This window comes from Medicago truncatula, chromosome 7 (genome assembly GCF_003473485.1).
Source record: "Medicago truncatula cultivar Jemalong A17 chromosome 7, MtrunA17r5.0-ANR, whole genome shotgun sequence".
Taxonomy (NCBI): Eukaryota; Viridiplantae; Streptophyta; class Magnoliopsida; order Fabales; family Fabaceae; genus Medicago; species Medicago truncatula.
In genome coordinates this window covers 47,660,628-47,677,775 of record NC_053048.1, presented here as the reverse complement: position 1 = coordinate 47,677,775, position 17,148 = coordinate 47,660,628, and the positions used below count along the sequence as shown (strand labels likewise).

Genomic DNA, 17,148 nt, shown 5'->3' with positions numbered 1-17,148 from the left:
TGGCTTGTATTTAATTGTTCCATACACTTTGTTTTGGTTGTTTGATTATCCCTTGCTCCACACATCAAGTTGTTATTGGTGTGATTTTTCGATCGAATTCGCAACAAGAACTTAACACAAATTTTATCGAATGTTGATTAACTGAATCACCTCTCTCTCGTTACCTTCATCCATAAGAAGTATAATTTTAAGTGGTTCATCGAGAAACAATTCTAGTGATGCATATCTAAAATTGAATCATATAGATCTCTACTAGATGTTTACAACGTTGTCTCACTTTTTTACTCCTCATCTTTTTCTATGATACGTATCTGTGAAGTACCTTATAAGTATGTTTGTGTATCTGCGGAGTATCGTATAGTATCTGTTAAAATATTTTTTAAAATTTAAATAATTAATTCCGATACTTCGTGGGTGCGTAATTTTGAGTATCCTGGAGTATCGGTATCCGATACGAGTACGTCTCCGTTTTTGAGTATCTGAGCTTCATAGATGAGATGTCAAAGCCATAATAAACTCACACATACAAAATGGATGTATCAAGGGTTCGAAACTCGGTCATAATATTCGACCTAACAATTTTGATATTTTTGCTAGTTGAGCTCTTAAGATAACTTTAGTTCACACCAAAAAAATTTAACTTCAGTTTAATTCCCTATTTCTTACGCAACGCAACAGCTCACATGTATGGTTGTATAAAAAAACACATACTTCATTCTCTCAACGTTATCCTTGAACATAACAACACTCACAAACTCCACTCTCTGTGTCACAATGGCAAAAGACATTGAAGCCGAACCTCAAGGTGGTGTACCACACAAGGACTACCATGACCCACCACCAGCTCCACTCTTTGACACCGCTGAACTTGGTCAGTGGTCTTTCTACAGAGCCCTCATCGCAGAGTTCGTCGCCACTCTCCTCTTCCTCTATGTCACCGTTTTAACCGTCATTGGCTACAACGCTCAAACTGATCCAGCTCATAATGGCACCAACTGTGACGGTGTCGGCATCCTCGGCATCGCTTGGGCCTTTGGTGGCATGATCTTTGTTCTTGTCTACTGCACTGCCGGCATATCTGGTAAGTAAAGTCTGGTAAAAAATTATTTCATATTCTAGATATAGATGTTAGTTATACTAGTTGGTTAGTTACAACTAGCTTAACTAACATTTATATCAAATATTTGAGATGAAACTATGATTGTGTTACAATTTTATTTTTTATTTTTAAATAAAGTTTATTAATTTAATTATGTGATGGGTGGCAGGAGGACACATAAATCCGGCGGTGACATTTGGGCTATTTCTGGCGAGGAAGGTGTCATTGATTAGAGCTGTATTATACATGGTAGCTCAGTGTTTAGGAGCAATATGTGGTGTTGGACTGGTTAAGGCTTTTCAGAAAGGTTACTATAATAGGTACAAAGGTGGTGCTAACATGTTAAGTGCTGGTTATAGCAAAGGAACTGGGTTAGGTGCTGAAATAATTGGAACCTTTGTTCTTGTTTACACCGTGTTCTCTGCCACAGATCCCAAAAGAAATGCTAGAGACTCTCATGTTCCAGTATGTTACGTACTCCTTAATTCTTATTTTTGTACTTTCCTTCTTTTCTAATTCTTTTTTAGACTAAGAAAAGAAAATAGTACTTTAAAGTTTAATGTTGTGTATTTTTATTGTTTGGTTTTGTTGTGTATAGGTTTTGGCACCACTTCCAATTGGGTTTGCAGTGTTTATGGTTCACCTTGCTACTATTCCTATCACTGGAACTGGTATTAACCCTGCTAGAAGCTTTGGAGCTGCTGTGATTTACAACAATGAGAAAGCATGGGATGACCAAGTATGCATCTCTTTCTATTTTCTATCTATACTCTTTACATTATTAAAACATTTTTGTCGAGGAAATTATATTAATTAAAGTGTACAAATGCTAGTGAAATGTTAACGTTGTTTGTGTGTAATTATATTGAATGTTGTAGTGGATCTTCTGGGTTGGACCCTTTATTGGTGCTGCCATTGCTGCAATCTACCACCAGTTTGTGTTGAGAGCACAAGCTGCAAAGGCTTTGGGTTCTTTCAGGAGCTCTTCAAATCTGTAATGGAATTTCCTGCAAGTTGCCAAGTAACATAGGCTTGAATAATTAATTGTATGGTTAGACATATCCTCATCATTATGTATCGACATTGTTTAATTAATTGATTTATGTACTTTAATTTTTGTGTTAAATTTGATTTCATTTCTTGGTAAATTTGAATAAGGATGGATGTTGTTGAGAATTGAATTGACGTGTAGTCTATAATGGCAAGACCGTTGTGTTGTGTCTGGTTTTAGTTGTGTTGCATTTAATGGATTTATCTAATGTTATCAGTACTGTACAACTAGGTGGTCCATGCATGCTTTGATTAAATTTTTCTGTTGGAATTGAAGGTGGTCCCATGGTGATCCTTATGGGGTTTAGGGTATCCTCTCTTGAGGATGATGTCTATCTTTGTTAGTTTACTATTATGCATTTAATATGAACGAGTATCATAGGGGGACCAGAGTTTGAATTTGAAATAATCATGCATATTCTCTTTTAAATGTCATGACAGGCAACATACATACTTCCTTGCAAATTACTACTTTGTTTTTGTATAACAGCTTTAGTTTATAAGATAATTTTGAATATATCTTTATGTTTTATTGGTTTACTCGCTAAGGTAAGAATATGTTAAAAGCTGTTAGAATTGATCTAGCCGGCCTAAGGTCTTTCTTAGGCTTAAACTTCATTGTCTCTGTTATACATTAAAAAATGTATTGACAAAAATTCAATTTAGTTATTATTTAAAATTTTAACATGACTGATAAATAGAAACAAAATTTTTCTTAAAAATGGACATTTATGGAGGAATGAAGGAACAGAGCAAGTATGTATGAACCGGGTCTTTAATTTCCTCTCTGGTTGTACTCTGCTTCTTTGGCAGGATATCACAGTGCATTTCTTTTCTTATTTCATGCAATTTTCTTTTTTGTCAAGTAGTCAATGATGAAGTTAGAGTAGATTTTAGGAGAGGATCAAATATAAATATTTGTTTAGGCAAAGAAAAATTGATGTTTTTTAAACTTTATTTTTTAGGCTAAGAAAAATTTCATTCCCCATTACTGAGAAATATTTCAAAATAAAAGATGATAAATAAATAAATAATTACACAAGAAACTATAGATTGAATATAGAGCTGAAAAGATGGTAATAATATTGAAAAGATGGTATTTTTTGTTGGATAAAAGAATCACATGGATTCTTCTAGGAAAAAATCACAAAGATTCCAACATTCTTTTTTTTTTTTTTTTTTGACAAAAGATTCCAACATTCTTCGTAGACCAAGGAAGCAAGTATTTACAATGTATAAATAGAATAATAAAGCTCACTTTCTTAAACCACATGAAATAACAATCTAAATAATTTCCAATAAATACCGGCTAACATACCCCTATCAAATGTCCAATTTTGGAACCACAAAATTTGCACCAATTTGATACATTCCATCATACTAGACTTTAAAAAAAACTGTATTATTGGACCTCCTAAACAGTTGGATTAAGTGGGAAAATAACTTCCTAGTTGACCCAAGTAAATTTCTCAAGACCATGCTTCAATGTGATATTTACCACACTTTTCTAATGCCCTAATCCATCTAACTGCATCTTCTTTTGAAACATCATTTTCTTTAGATACAATTTCCTCAAAAGCTGATGTTACATCTGTAGGCATTTTGGTTAATGAACCTGCTATATAAACAGAAGCTCCCTCAGCTAATAAGTTCCAAACCCTTCCACTGTGTTCCCTCAACTTATGCTGAACATAAACCTTTTCTGGCTGGTCTCTAGAGAAAGCAACATAGAAACCTCCACCTGTTGATTCTGAAAGCACACCATTGTTCTGTGAATGATTCAACCAGAAGTCTTTGTATAAAAAGTCTCCATCTTCATTCCAACAGCCAAAGAAGAATATAATTGGAGCAATGGAAATAGTTTTACTTTGCAATGCCCTTTCCTCTATAAATCCGCGAAAAGGTGCACATCCTGTTCCCGGTCCAACAAGTATGAGGGGAAGTGAAGGTGATGGTGTAGGAAGGGAGCCTTTTTGGAACCAGACGGGAAGGCTGACGGCTGTGTAAAACAAGAGACACAAATAAGTTACTTGAATAAGGGTCTGCTAGTTACAGCTCTGTTTTTAAAAGCACTTTATAAAAAAAAATAAAAAAATCACTTTGGAAAGTTTTTATCTATTTGTTACAACTTTATAGAAGAATGAGAATCAGAAAAGAAGAAAAAAAATCTTCTCTTGAGAAATAATAACTTTTTACCAGCTTCTCTTGAATAATTTTTTTATATAAAAAATGTGATTTCCATTACAGTAGACAAACAAAATAGGACCTTCTTTTCTTAAAATTCTCTAAATTATTGAATTCAAATTTACTTTTCATTTATAATAATAAGTGATAAACAGACCCTAAATTAAACTGCAATAAGTGCCTAATTTTTTGTGCATACCATCGCGGGGATCTAATGCGGCTAGCCATGAGGAGCATAGTCCTTTCTTTTTCCTCTTGTAAGGTGTTGTCCAGGACACCACACTCACAGTCAAGTGTACTTGATTTGGATGAGATGATTGAGAAGAAGATATGGAGAATTCTCTCTTTTTTAGCATAGGAACCAATTGGATTAGCCACTCAAGTGGCATTTGTACAGAAGGAAAATCCTTCAGTACCTTTTTTAACCCAAAAAAACAGAACATGTATATGCATAAAATTGATTTAATGATACAAAGAAGAAAATGAAAGCATATAATCAACGAATATCTAAACAGACAAGAAATAAAGAAAAAAAATTAACAAGCCATTGACCTCACCTCAAGAACAGTTCTCCTCTCTTTCTGGTTGTATTGGTACAGATCATCTCTTCCTTCAGGTGAAGCAAAATACTCAAGTCTTTCCCTCTCATGTTCAGCTGTTGCAAAAAACCTCATAACCTGAGACATCAAATTTTTGCTAAGTTAGCTTTTAATGACGAAGTTAAAGGAATATTAAACGGATGTTTATAGAACTTTTTATTCATGCAGAACCACAAAACTAATCCAAAAAGTAGTCCAGTTTTCTAGAATGAGGTATAATAGGTTTTTCATAAATTAACACCAGCATCTGTATAAGTGAACAGTACATCCAATTTCTATGTAAAAGTGAGCAATAAATAAACGCCACTCCAAACCTAACAGGCCCATTATCATCCTAGATGTTCTAGAAAGATGTTTGCCAGCATTAAGAGGAAAGAGTCATTTTGGTTTCTATAAGAGTGAGGCAGTGTATATTCTTCTAGTAATTTCATGAATCAAGCTGACAAATGAAAACATATCCGAGGACTAAACTAACCAACAGAAGACGCATATGACGACAAACCTGACTAACAAAAGACGTTAAGGTATTTTTGTAATTTTGATGCATTTAATTCAGTGAATATAGTGACAGAAACTCACATTCAAGGACCAAAATGATAATTTACTCATTATGTAATTATCTCTAAAATGCCAGAATAAAAGGAAAGTTAAACATACAGCATCTTGCCTCGAAGAAATACCGCCGAGGGGAAGCTGAAGCTACATCCATAGTCAATTCCACAAAAGTTCTTAATTTTACAGGCATTCTAGAGCCATGTCCATTGCAATCCATTCCTTTAGGACTAACCTGAAATATAGGGGATTTCTTGTTGAAGGCATGTCCTCTTAAACTCAAAAGTTCAAACACAAAATTATGGCTACTATATGGTCAAGTATAAATCAGATCTACGCAAGGGGATCCCTTGTTTCTTTTATTTCAAAATCACTTTGAGACAAGTTCTTTTAGCAGATTAATTGTTCAAACAAGGTTTCAAGAATGCATTTATCTGGTGAACAAGGCAGTATGGTGTGAACTCAATGCCGAAGAGGGTCAAAGAACCATATTAATAATAGAAAGAGGAAAAGGAATACTTGAAATAATAGAATTATATTGTTTTGATATGAACTGCCCCTTATTTATTCTAATATTAGACTTGTAATACTAACCAAATACTGAAACTAATCATGATAATCATTTAATCACTAGACTCCTGATCATAATGAAATAAGGGAACAAATCATGAAATATAAACTAACATGAAAACTAGGATAATCTAAGATGTTCTATGTTAAAAAAACAACAATCAAGCCTTATCCCACTAGGAGGGGTTGGCTACATGGATCAAACGCCTCCGTAATGTTCTATCATATATCATATCATATACAACTCATTAATTTCTAGATCCTTCTTAATAGTTTCTCTTATAGATTTTCTAGGTCTTCCTCTGTCTCTAGTGATTTCACTACTTACTATAGAATTTGCAGGTCTTCTCTCTTCATGCCCAAACCACCTAAGTAGAGTTTCTACCATCTTTTCTTCAATAGGTGCTACCCAACTCTTTCTAATATTGTCATTTCTAATTCTATCATGTCTACTTTTAGCACATTCAACACAACATCCTTATCTCTGCTACGCTTATTTTACTCATGTTCGTTCTTTACCGTCCAACACTCAGTTCCATACAACATTGTCAGTCTTATAGTTGTACGATAAAATTTTGGACAAAACTTATACAAAATTCCACACACTGTTATTACTGTTCTCCTATTAAAATACAATACCTAGATTAAATTTTACACATGAGACCCGTTAACTCTCACATGATAACCGCTATGTTCTCTCCCCGTTAAACTTTTTCCCCAAAACTACTCTCCTCTTTTCTATCGCATAACAAATTACTGCACAGACCGTCTAAATCACACAAAAAATCAAATAGAACAATGAAACTATGAAGCGGTAGAAATCAGTGAATTGTTATTCACCCCGAAAAAACCAATTGCAAAGGAAATAGCTAAAGTACTTTTTGAAGTTTGCTGGTTTGGTGTTCGCAGCACTTGTGAAGGTTCTTGAGGCCTTCGTTTTATATGGGTATGGGTGTACGAAAAAACACATGAGAATAGGAGAGTGCGGAAATTTGTTATTAATGGAAAAAAGTTTGCAAGTAACGGAAAAATAAGATTTAACAAGTTTAACGTTTGTGTGAGAGCTAATGGTCTGATGTGGACATTTTAGTCCAAGTGTCCTATTTTAATTAGATAACAGCAAGAACGGCACCAACAAAATTGTATGTAAGTTTTCTCCCAAAGTTTTCCCTTCAGCTTGAGCGGTACTTTTCAATATATGTTAAGATCAAGATATTTTTAATATATAATCTAACATTAACTAATCTTAAAAGACTTACAGTGATGAGTGAATCGGGATCCAAATTACATCGTCGTATGAAAGCATCAACTGCAGCTGAATCTTGACCAGGGAGAACTTCAAGAATATCACCAGTGTCATACTCAATAGCCTGAGGAACCCAAAATTCTTACATCAATTCAAAGAAGGAAGATGAATAACTTCATAGCTAATTTGACAAGTGATGTATATAAAATAGAATCCAAATCACAGTAAATTGTGATTCTATATATATAAAAGAGCTCTATTGAATAATACATACAAATTTCAACATAGGCCTTTCGTATCTTTCAAAAAATGTTGAAACATATGTACAGGTACAACAAGGTTAAAGAAAAAGGATCACTTACATGTGAAACAAATTCAAATTCAAAATGACGAACATCTTTTCCAGAGTTTGGTTTGGTTAAAGGAAGATTCTTCACCTGCATGTTCCGAATCAAATAAATTAAGGCATGCAACAAAAAACAGATAACCGAGTTATGGCAAACACAATCATCCACATCCCTACATACTTTCATATATTATTGATACATAAATAAATAATAACATTCCATATGTCACTCTTAATGGACAGAAACCAATACAAAACTACACATCAAATTCTTATTCTTTACTTTGAAAGACCTGGTGAATTTGATTTATTGTTATACATGTTGGTCAGTGCATGTGCAACGCATACAAATAGAATGAGCATATTCTAAATATAGTTTACAAACTGCCCAAGATGAGGTGTATTATCTAGTACCAACTTAAGAAAGCAGTCAGGATATCCATTTCTGTTGGAAGATGATTTTCCAGGATGCATTGAACGAACACTGCCAGTGTCTGTAGGAATCATGTGACAAGCTAGTCAAATATAAAAGAGCAACAAAGCTTTTATAATCAACGATGAGGGTAATCATGTGCAACTCAAAATAAAACCATGACAATTTACAAGCAAAACTCAACCACGGTCTGTCACGCATTGAAAACACTAGCAAAAAATTTACACACTAAAAAAGAAAACAATTAGAGACTACGTCACTGTAGTGTAAGGTGTTTTTGCCCAAATATGACAAGAATTTACGCATCAATAGCTTACAAGGATGTACAATAAGTAATCCAAACAAACATCGCACAGCCATTAACTTGCCATCGACTTTACAAAATGTCTGTGGTGGTGAAGTAATGAAAACAAAGGTTCAACCAATTTTTTACAACCTAATACTTGGTATACAAAATTGCAAATAATATGCATCGTATTTTTATATTCATATAAGTGGTAGATTATAGACAACAAAAGAAACATACATAAATAGACTGTCTGAGGTCACAATAATTACTGATGGAACATTGCAAGCCAACCAAGAAATTACTGAGTTTGTGATACCTGAGGAATGAGACACGACATTTTCAATATTGTGATATGTGATTTGGACTTTAGGTTGGTCAATCAACGTTGTATCTTGAATCAAAACATCTGGACCACTAGGTAAGAGTTCTGGTTTGATCATGTTTAACATTCTCCATAGAGAAGACAGCCAAGGATCAAGAGTACCTTCATAGCTGCAAATAGTTATACCATCTTTAGTCCCTTAAATAAAATCTCTATAATCCAATATCAAAGAAGAAGAATTAAATTTGATAAAAATAAAGTAATAAATAGCATTATTTGAAAAATTATTAACTGGAAAGAGTAAGGTACTTATTGTGTATAACCTAGTTCTCCATAGCAAGTAGTAACAAGGTATAAATATGGGCAGCGTATATTCATATTATCCTAGGATGTACTATTAGATGTATTCACACACTTGAATACCAACTATTAGAAACAAGAATACAAAAACACAAGGACTACACTCTCGATAAATCAATAAATTGATCACATTAAACCTTTTCATATTCCACAAGCACAAAGGTTACATGTTTCTACAAAATCAAGCAGAATAGTCTAATTATACCTGAAGGTTGCTGATCATCTCCCAAACCTCTTTCTAGAATAGCTTTTCCTCCAAGGTCCATTAATCTTTTGTCCAGCTTCTTTGTAACAAACTGCATCAGTTCACAAATAAGATTTAATTCAAAACATGAAGCTAAAGAAAATAAACCTGCGTTTAATACAATAAAATTTCATTCAGTGCCTATTTTGCACACAGTGATTCAGCATCAAGAAGTACAAAATCAGTAAACGATATAAAACTGAAAAGTATTACAATACTCTTAATCAGACAAAATGAAAGACACACGAGACTTTTCAAACACAAAAGTCACAATTCAATAAACATGATTACATTGTACTTCTGATAACAAGAATCGCCCAAACCGAAAACGGCGTAATGTACCCTTTTCAGCCAATGTTGGCTTAGGCTTTTCTGAAGAAGAAACCTCCAAAAGACCTGAAAACAGCAAAACTATAGATTAAAACCAACCTCAAATATTGCAAGGAAAAACAAACAAAAAAGTAAATGAGGATTCGTTCGTAACAGATTAAAAAAAGAAGATTTTTTTTAGATTTTCAAGAAAAGTCTAAACTATTGTGTGTATGTTTACCGTAATAAAAATCGCTTTTAAGAAAAACATATATCTAGAATTACTTTTAAGAGAAACTAATCAAGGCAGATTCGTACTTGAAGCAGTATTTATATTATTTTCGTATTCTCATTTCCCTAATAAATGGTTGAAAAACTCTAAAAGTGATTGCAGCAACATCAACTAAGCTTTATCCAACTAATCGAAAAAAGACTCTAAAAGAGAACAAAAATATTGATTTTTTATAATAAGCTAACAAACTCTGTACCAAAAACACATCTGATTGAAAGTGTGTCCGATGGCCTGTGATTATATTCAATTAATTCATTTTCTCAAATTATCACCAGTGTCATGTATGTCTAAGTGGTCCATAGTAACACACCTCTCCTAAATAAAATATATGAGGCTTTTAAGGAAGATGGTGGCTACCTTCATGGAATCAGGGGTATCACCCTGGCCTGTAGTAGAAAAAACAAAACCAAATATTCTTCCTGAGGTAATAAGCTCTGTAAACAAACAAAGCAACCTATTAGCAACAAAAATTAAAACTTTAATATCAAAAAAGGATTTTGAAGAAAAGCCAAGAATGAAAAATGTTATAAAGTAAAGAAAACATACATACAGGATGATATTGATCAAGAGAAAGAAGATTGATGGGGCAAGCTCTTCGTTCAGCTTCACGAGCAAGACGTTCAGCAGCATCCAATGCATTGCCGGTTTGAGTTGCTTATAGTATCAGAAGCTTATGACGGTGTTGTTGTTGTTGTTGCTATGTCTTTCATTCTCTTCATACAAGAGCTTATCATAATAATGTAGTAACGGAACAGAATTTGTCCTACGCCGTGGCATAGATGGCCGGAGTCGCACTTTTCTGGCGCTTTGAGGTTTTGATGAAAGGAGAAAAGTTAATAAATTACGGCGGTCGAATAAGCTGAGCCGCGGCGGCAACAGAAGCTTAGGGGAGTCTGGGCGCAACTGTTGTTAATTTATCTTCTAGTGATTCTTTTAACTTTTTTTTTTTTCATTGCATTAATAAAGAAAAATTAATCATAATTTCATTTTTCAAATACAAAATTAACTATATTTTTTAATATTTAATGTAAAAAATACTAGTTATAATAAAAATATGTAGGGACTGGAAGAGAGATAAACTAATATCAAATTTACACAGATCTTCAGGGCTCTCTCTCTGTCTTTCCCTGAATTTAACACTCGATAGGTATGCATCTCTTTTTTCTCCTTCGGTTCTTCCGATCTGCAATTCCAATAACAATGCAACCATTTTTTAATTTGATGCGCTTTTGTACTTGCCTCAATTTGCATTTAGCTTTTGCTCATTGTTCTTATGATTTCACCATTTTGGTTTCTCCACTGCGTTTATTACATAATTGATGATTTAATTTTTATATTCCTGTGAATGTGATCAATTGTATTTGTGTGGTAGTGGCCATATTCTCAGTAATTGTAGTGCATAATATTAACAGTGTTGGTTATTGCTAACAAATGGAATTGATGGAAGGATCATGTAATTAATATGGATTATGGACTCTTTTTAAGTTCATAGAGTAAACCTAAAGTTTTTTTAGATATTTTAGGCCACACAATCTGGTCATTGAAATTGATGATATTTATACAGCATGATCGTCAAATTAACAATATTTGATCACCTTAGTTCATCTGGAACAATTTAATAACTAGATTGACCATCCAAAGGACTGATGTGATTGAGGATTATCAATGTGGAATTTCGTTAATTTCAAGACCAAATTATTTGACGCCTGCCAGCATTACATTGGTCCGAGTGGAATTTGACTATCCCCTTAAGCAAGGTATGGGGTTCTAACCTTTTGGATTGAATAAATGTGGTTGTTAGGAGAGAGAGAGAGAGAGAGAGAGAGGTGGCCAACCATATTCCCCAACGGGGATCAGTCATCGACTCATCGGCAAAGTTGATGAATACTTCACATCAATGACATGGATACCAAAATATATTATTTGACGCCTAAAGTTTCATGATTAAATTGGTGGTTTGTGTGGAATAATATTAAAATTTGATCACTCCATCAAAGGAGAACTGGAGGAAATGGATAGGTACACTTGTATGTGAAATTGTAGTGTGATAAACATACTGTTAGAATGTGTGGTTGCATTCTCGCGCATTCCGGGTCATGCTATCATGCAAAATTAGTGTTATGATTTTTCTCTTCCTCATTTTGGAGATAGAAGAGGAAAATCTCCCAGTCAATTATTTGTCTAATTTGTTGAGTCTAATATCTTGGTGTTACAAATTAAAGGAGTTTTTATCTTGTTTTGTTTGCTAAAGAAATCACCTCTGTAGCTGATGGACTTAGATTTATGTTTACTCTCTGGTAATTTTTTATAACTGTTAATAGTTACAAACTTATTTTATCGCAGAATGGCATCCAACAGTGGTCAAGGTGGAATTCAACAATTGTTGGCTGCAGAACAAGAAGCACAACATATTGTGAATGCTGCGAAAAATGGTATTATAGGCGATCTTCATTTTTTATTTCTTCGTGTTGTTTACAATAATGTTATCTGATTCTTGGTCCATTTATATGTTTTCATTTAAGACTTCTTATAATGTCATTTTATGTTAACCAAATTTTCATCTCTTCTTTATCCTTCTCGTGTTGATCTTTTCATTTTCACATGGAAACTGGGCTACTGGTCTTATGATGGGAATGGGTTTTCTTGTGTCCTCGCTCCTCATATATGTCATATAAAAAATTACATTGCTATGATAAACCAGTCTTCCTTCCCCATCGCTTCCACTTTTTAATTTTACTGTTCTTTTTATTGTAACTCCGACCAGTAATGTAGTTACGCTGAATCACTGTACACTAATCAGTATTCTGCATCTCTACTGTTAGAAAAATATGCTAGGCTGAAACAAGCCAAAGAAGAGGCTGAAAAAGAGATCACCAAACATCGAGCTCATTTGGAAAATCAGTTCCAAAACAAAGTAACAGCGGTATGTTAATTATTTACTGCAGTAATAAATGGCAATGTTGCTGTTAGACTACCTTTCTATCTCATTATAAGCTTGTGTGCATGCTTTCAATGAATACAGAGCAGTGGAGATTCTGGTGCTAATGTCAAGCGACTTGAGCAAGAGACTGATACAAAGATCCATCAGCTGAAGACTGAGGCTAGTAGAATTTCGGGGGATGTTGTCAGCACACTTCTCAAGTATGTAACAACCGTGAAGAACTAGACTCCTTGGTGATATATTGGTGTTGCGAGCTCTCAAGCTATGCTGAATATTGTCGTGTTTATTGATCACTCTAGATTCTGGTGCAGAGAAGATTCTTGTTTAGGTTATGATGCGTAGTATTATGCTGCCATGCATTCAACATTATTCAAAATTCGTTAAAATAAATTGTTTATCATTCATAGACATGCCCATATGTATCACTGTTTCAAAAGAGGTGTGTCAAGATCATTATGTCAGTGTGTATTGAATAATGCTGGAATGAATGGTTTATTCTTTTATAACACCACTCATATTATACCAAATCTTGGTTTTTCATAGGTGTTCTGTTTCTTGATGTAAACGTGAGCAAGACATTAAAATTTTGTTTGGAAAATGATTAGATACAACGGAAAATGTGGAATGAACTAAATTGATCATTTATCTCGTGAAAATTAAAACTTTGTTTGGAAAATGTGGAAGGTACTAAATTGATCATTTATCTCGTGAAAATTCGATATAGTTTTATGCTAAATGTGAATTTGTTAGTTTCTTCAAACTTTTTTTAAGCAAAGATTGGCATGCAGAGACATCACATAAACAACTTACATCTCAAGTATGTTGGCACCCAACTGCCAACGGTCATAAGCAACACAATTATTGTTTCATACGGGAGACTCCCTACAAAATAAATGAAATGGGGAGGATCAAAATTTTAGCTGCTATTTTTTTGAAAGAGCTACTACTATTCTACTGTTGTTTTTCTAGTTCGTGGGAGTTTAATGAGATGGGAAGTGATCCCTTTTCATTCATAACATGCCATAAAATTTGCAATAACAACATTATCTTTGAAATGTTGAGTGACCAAATTGTGAGAACATCAGCTTTAGTCACAATAGTCAATTTCACAGCTATTCATGTAAGGATTCTTTGATAAAAGGAAACAAAAAAGTGCTTAAAATTCTTTTTAGACGGTGGTGTTTCATATTGAGTTACCCGAGGAGCAGAATGCATGTGCACTAAACTAAACCTGCTATATAAGAAGAGCAGGAGAATAGAATCTACAAAAGGAAGGATAACAAGGCTATTCCAAACACACAGACGTTGCCAAATATGTCAGAGTAAAGGAAATAAAGGAATATTTGAAGTTCCCTCCAATCATGCAAAACGAGTAGCATAGTACAGTACTAGCTCCAATCATATTAATTCATACATTATGTTTTTTAAATATTCCAAATTTTTATTTTTTAAGCTTATGTGTTTGGTTTACCCTACTGTTTACACTAAGAGACTCGTGTTTTCTCACGTTTCCTAATGCATTTTTCAACGCAAAAGCTAGACTCTCCAAATTGTAGCTTTCATGTTTTCGCGCATTTGAAGGCTTAGACGTATATCCAAACAGACACTTGGATATTTGAAAGCTAAACGACCATTCTCCACAAGATTCTTATTTGAAAAATCTGCAGCTTTAGTTGCAGTTCTACTTGAGAGATTCCTGTCTTACAGCAAGGGAACCCCATCTCTCCTTAGCTACATTGCTTATGCACGTGCCTTTAAAAATCTCTGTTTGTGTTTTTTTAATTAAAATGAATGTGTCAGTTCATGCTCACAGATCAAATATCTTCTTACTAATGAGAGTCTTCGGAGATTAATTAGCCAGAATAACAAACTAGTAATTAATAAGATGATTGTACTAATTGATTTCCAGTTTACTCGGGGTAAAGAAAATGAGAGATATTTATGCTAGCTGTTTCCTTGCTTAAACTGTTTTTAATCTTTGTAACAACTGTAAAAAGTGCCTGCAGAGGCTAATTAGACTAAAAAGAGGGGGAATAAAATTGAACAAAACAAAAGACAAACAGTACCTAAATGCTACCTGAAAGGACATGCCTTAATATACTTAATACTGTGTTATATATACATTCACACATCATCATGTATATCTATTTGTGTGAGGCGTTTTCACAATAGTACATAAACATATCGAAATCACAAAAACATCTTTGAATGTGTCTTTTTTTGTATATATAAAGATCAAACTAATTAACAAAGGCTCATTTGAACACAGAATTAACTAACGAAATACACATTTAGGTAGGTTTTTATAATTTCAATAAATTCTTGGACTATTGTGACAACATTTTATGATTTCAAACAACAAAATGGTTGTTTACTCCGAGAAAGAAACAACACAAAGTGTACTCAGTGGTGTGGGAATAGGAATCTAAAGGGATCCAATCCAAACACTTGTAGACAAATGAGTTTCTCAAGACAAAACTGACTGACTTACACCCTTTATGTTGTTATAATGAGAAAGAAGTTTGAACACTAAGACATCCCTAGAGCCATCTCATCCAGCAGAATACAGGACAAGGCTTTCATTTTCTGTCCCCTTTCATCCTTCTAACCCTCTCAACCATGTAACCCTACTATCCTACTTTCTTTAAAGTGTTTATAACCCTCACAAAGGATTATAAATAGCAATACTGATTGTCAAAGAACATAAATTAAATTTGGTCAGCTCAAATGACATCTTATAACATCTTACATGCATGGAGAGAAATAGGGTGAATTTACATTTAATTTGGTTTTTGTATACTATCATGCTTAGTGTGCCTGGCTCCCTGTATGCCATTTGTAGAGTCCATCACGACAGTGATGAACTTAGTGAATGGCGTACTCGGAGTCATGCATGCTGTGAAATAGAAAAAGCTGAAGTAGTTTGGTTTATATCTTCTACTAAATAGAGTTTATTATTATGCCTACTAAATCCAGTTATAATTTCCTAATGTTTGTTTCTATACCATGTTTTGGAGTTGGATTAGTAAAGGTTTGAAAGGTTTATGTTTGGAGGATGGATTAATAATATGTTTCAATTTGATGGAATGATATACATATAATATGCATGGAAGTTGAAGAAATAGAAATACATGGAAATACATTTCATTGCAATCATTCTCGAATTAATGCTACATGTTATTTTGAACTTAAAATATTGTCTTTGCAGGTACAAGATTCTTATATTCGATTATCAAACAATAGAGATTTATTCGAGATGTTGTTTGGCACAAAATCCTCACATGACATCTCTATCTATTCTCATCTTTTAAACATTTGGAACACTCCGAATAAGGTACATGATTATCACAGCATATTCCTCTTATAAGGTACATCTCTATTCACAGCATACATCTTTTTAATGTATTCTATTTCTTCTTCCACCAATTCCTTCCTTTTTTTCTTAATGCCTTATAATATTTCTTAAAATTTGGGTTGAACTAATTCAAACGTACAAAATCAGCCTATAAAGGGATGATTGCTCTGACTTATAAACATGAGATCTCTGCGCAAGAGAGGGGTGACACGTTACGGAGAGGCGAAGCAAGGTTTTAAATAACGGTCGCAGTCGCAGTCGCGATCGCATTAAGGTTGTCGCGATTTCGGCAGTCATAGCGTCCGTTACAGCCGAAATCGCGACAACCTTAACGCGACTACGACCTCAACTGTTATTTAAAACCTTGGTGACAACAGTGGCGTGTGTGGTTGGAAAAAGTTGAAATAAGTGTCGGTATAGGTGGAGGCTCTAAAGCCCCGATACTCCAAAAATGGTGAAGTATCGTATCCGACACGTATGCGATACCGATACGTCCCGATACGGGTATCGGAAAAGTATCGGGAAATTAATATTTATTTTTTTGAAAAACAATGACCGATACGTGTCGGATACGTCCCGATACGCGTATCGGAGAAGTATCGGACAGTTAATATTTATTTTTTGAAGAAAAAAATGACCGATACGTGTCGGATACGACTAACTTGTACTCCAACACAGCTTACTTATACTCCGACACTTATCAAGTCTGGCAGCGCTATCAAAATCATGTTTCTCGTCACCACATAGCAATAGCTATTCTCTCTTCTAACCATTACCACTTATTGAATTCTACTCTGTTTCTCTTCTCTCTAATGTTATGTTTCTTCTGCTGTTTGTTTTCGATATAAATTAGTGATAACAGTTAAGTAGTCAACATTAGATAAAGATGTTCTTTTTTTTATAGTACTTATGATGTTCTCTTTGGATGATACTAATGATGTTTAGCTATATTCTATC

At 33.9% G+C, this 17,148-nt stretch overlaps 3 protein-coding genes across 10 annotated transcripts; 2 read left to right on the top strand and 1 right to left on the bottom strand.

Annotated features, from left to right (window-relative positions):
* Positions 1-669: 669 nt before the first annotated feature.
* Positions 670-2,280, top strand: LOC11429897 (aquaporin PIP2-1). Of its 2 annotated transcripts, none has more exons than XM_039827680.1 (4): positions 670-1,081; positions 1,269-1,564; positions 1,698-1,876; positions 1,908-1,947. In XM_039827680.1, the coding sequence occupies exons 1-4, from the start codon at positions 775-777 to the stop codon at positions 1,930-1,932; spliced, it is 807 nt and encodes a 268-aa protein (XP_039683614.1). In that variant the 5' UTR covers positions 670-774; the 3' UTR covers positions 1,933-1,947. The 2 variants fall into 2 exon arrangements, with proteins under 2 accessions (XP_039683614.1, XP_003625627.1); XM_003625579.4 differs by lacking the exon at positions 1,908-1,947 and adding an exon at positions 1,978-2,280 and having other exon boundaries at positions 673-1,081; positions 1,698-1,838.
* Positions 2,281-3,441: 1,161 nt separating this feature from the next.
* LOC11421486 (NADPH-dependent diflavin oxidoreductase 1) lies at positions 3,442-10,810 on the bottom strand. 6 transcript variants are annotated; one of them, XM_039827677.1, is made up of 12 exons: positions 10,442-10,810; positions 10,253-10,329; positions 9,586-9,690; positions 9,256-9,346; positions 8,685-8,861; positions 8,061-8,140; positions 7,663-7,737; positions 7,314-7,424; positions 5,600-5,719; positions 4,891-5,010; positions 4,533-4,749; positions 3,442-4,148 (listed from the first exon to the last, which is right to left on the bottom strand). In XM_039827677.1, the coding sequence occupies exons 2-12, from the start codon at positions 10,256-10,258 to the stop codon at positions 3,619-3,621; spliced, it is 1,632 nt and encodes a 543-aa protein (XP_039683611.1). In that variant the 5' UTR covers positions 10,259-10,329; positions 10,442-10,810; the 3' UTR covers positions 3,442-3,618. The 6 variants fall into 6 exon arrangements, with proteins under 6 accessions (XP_039683611.1, XP_039683612.1, XP_039683613.1 ...); XM_039827678.1 differs by having other exon boundaries at positions 9,256-9,334; positions 10,446-10,810; XM_039827679.1 differs by having other exon boundaries at positions 9,256-9,331; positions 10,446-10,810.
* Positions 10,811-10,941: 131 nt separating this feature from the next.
* On the top strand, positions 10,942-13,378 carry LOC11432938 (V-type proton ATPase subunit G1). 2 transcript variants are annotated; one of them, XM_003625577.4, is made up of 4 exons: positions 10,942-11,042; positions 12,239-12,327; positions 12,718-12,818; positions 12,918-13,378. In XM_003625577.4, exons 2-4 carry the CDS (start codon positions 12,240-12,242, stop codon positions 13,059-13,061), a joined length of 333 nt encoding a protein of 110 aa, XP_003625625.1. In that variant the 5' UTR covers positions 10,942-11,042; position 12,239; the 3' UTR covers positions 13,062-13,378. The 2 variants fall into 2 exon arrangements, with proteins under 2 accessions (XP_003625625.1, XP_024625217.1); XM_024769449.2 differs by lacking the exon at positions 10,942-11,042 and adding an exon at positions 11,527-11,652.
* Positions 13,379-17,148: the final 3,770 nt, after the last annotated feature.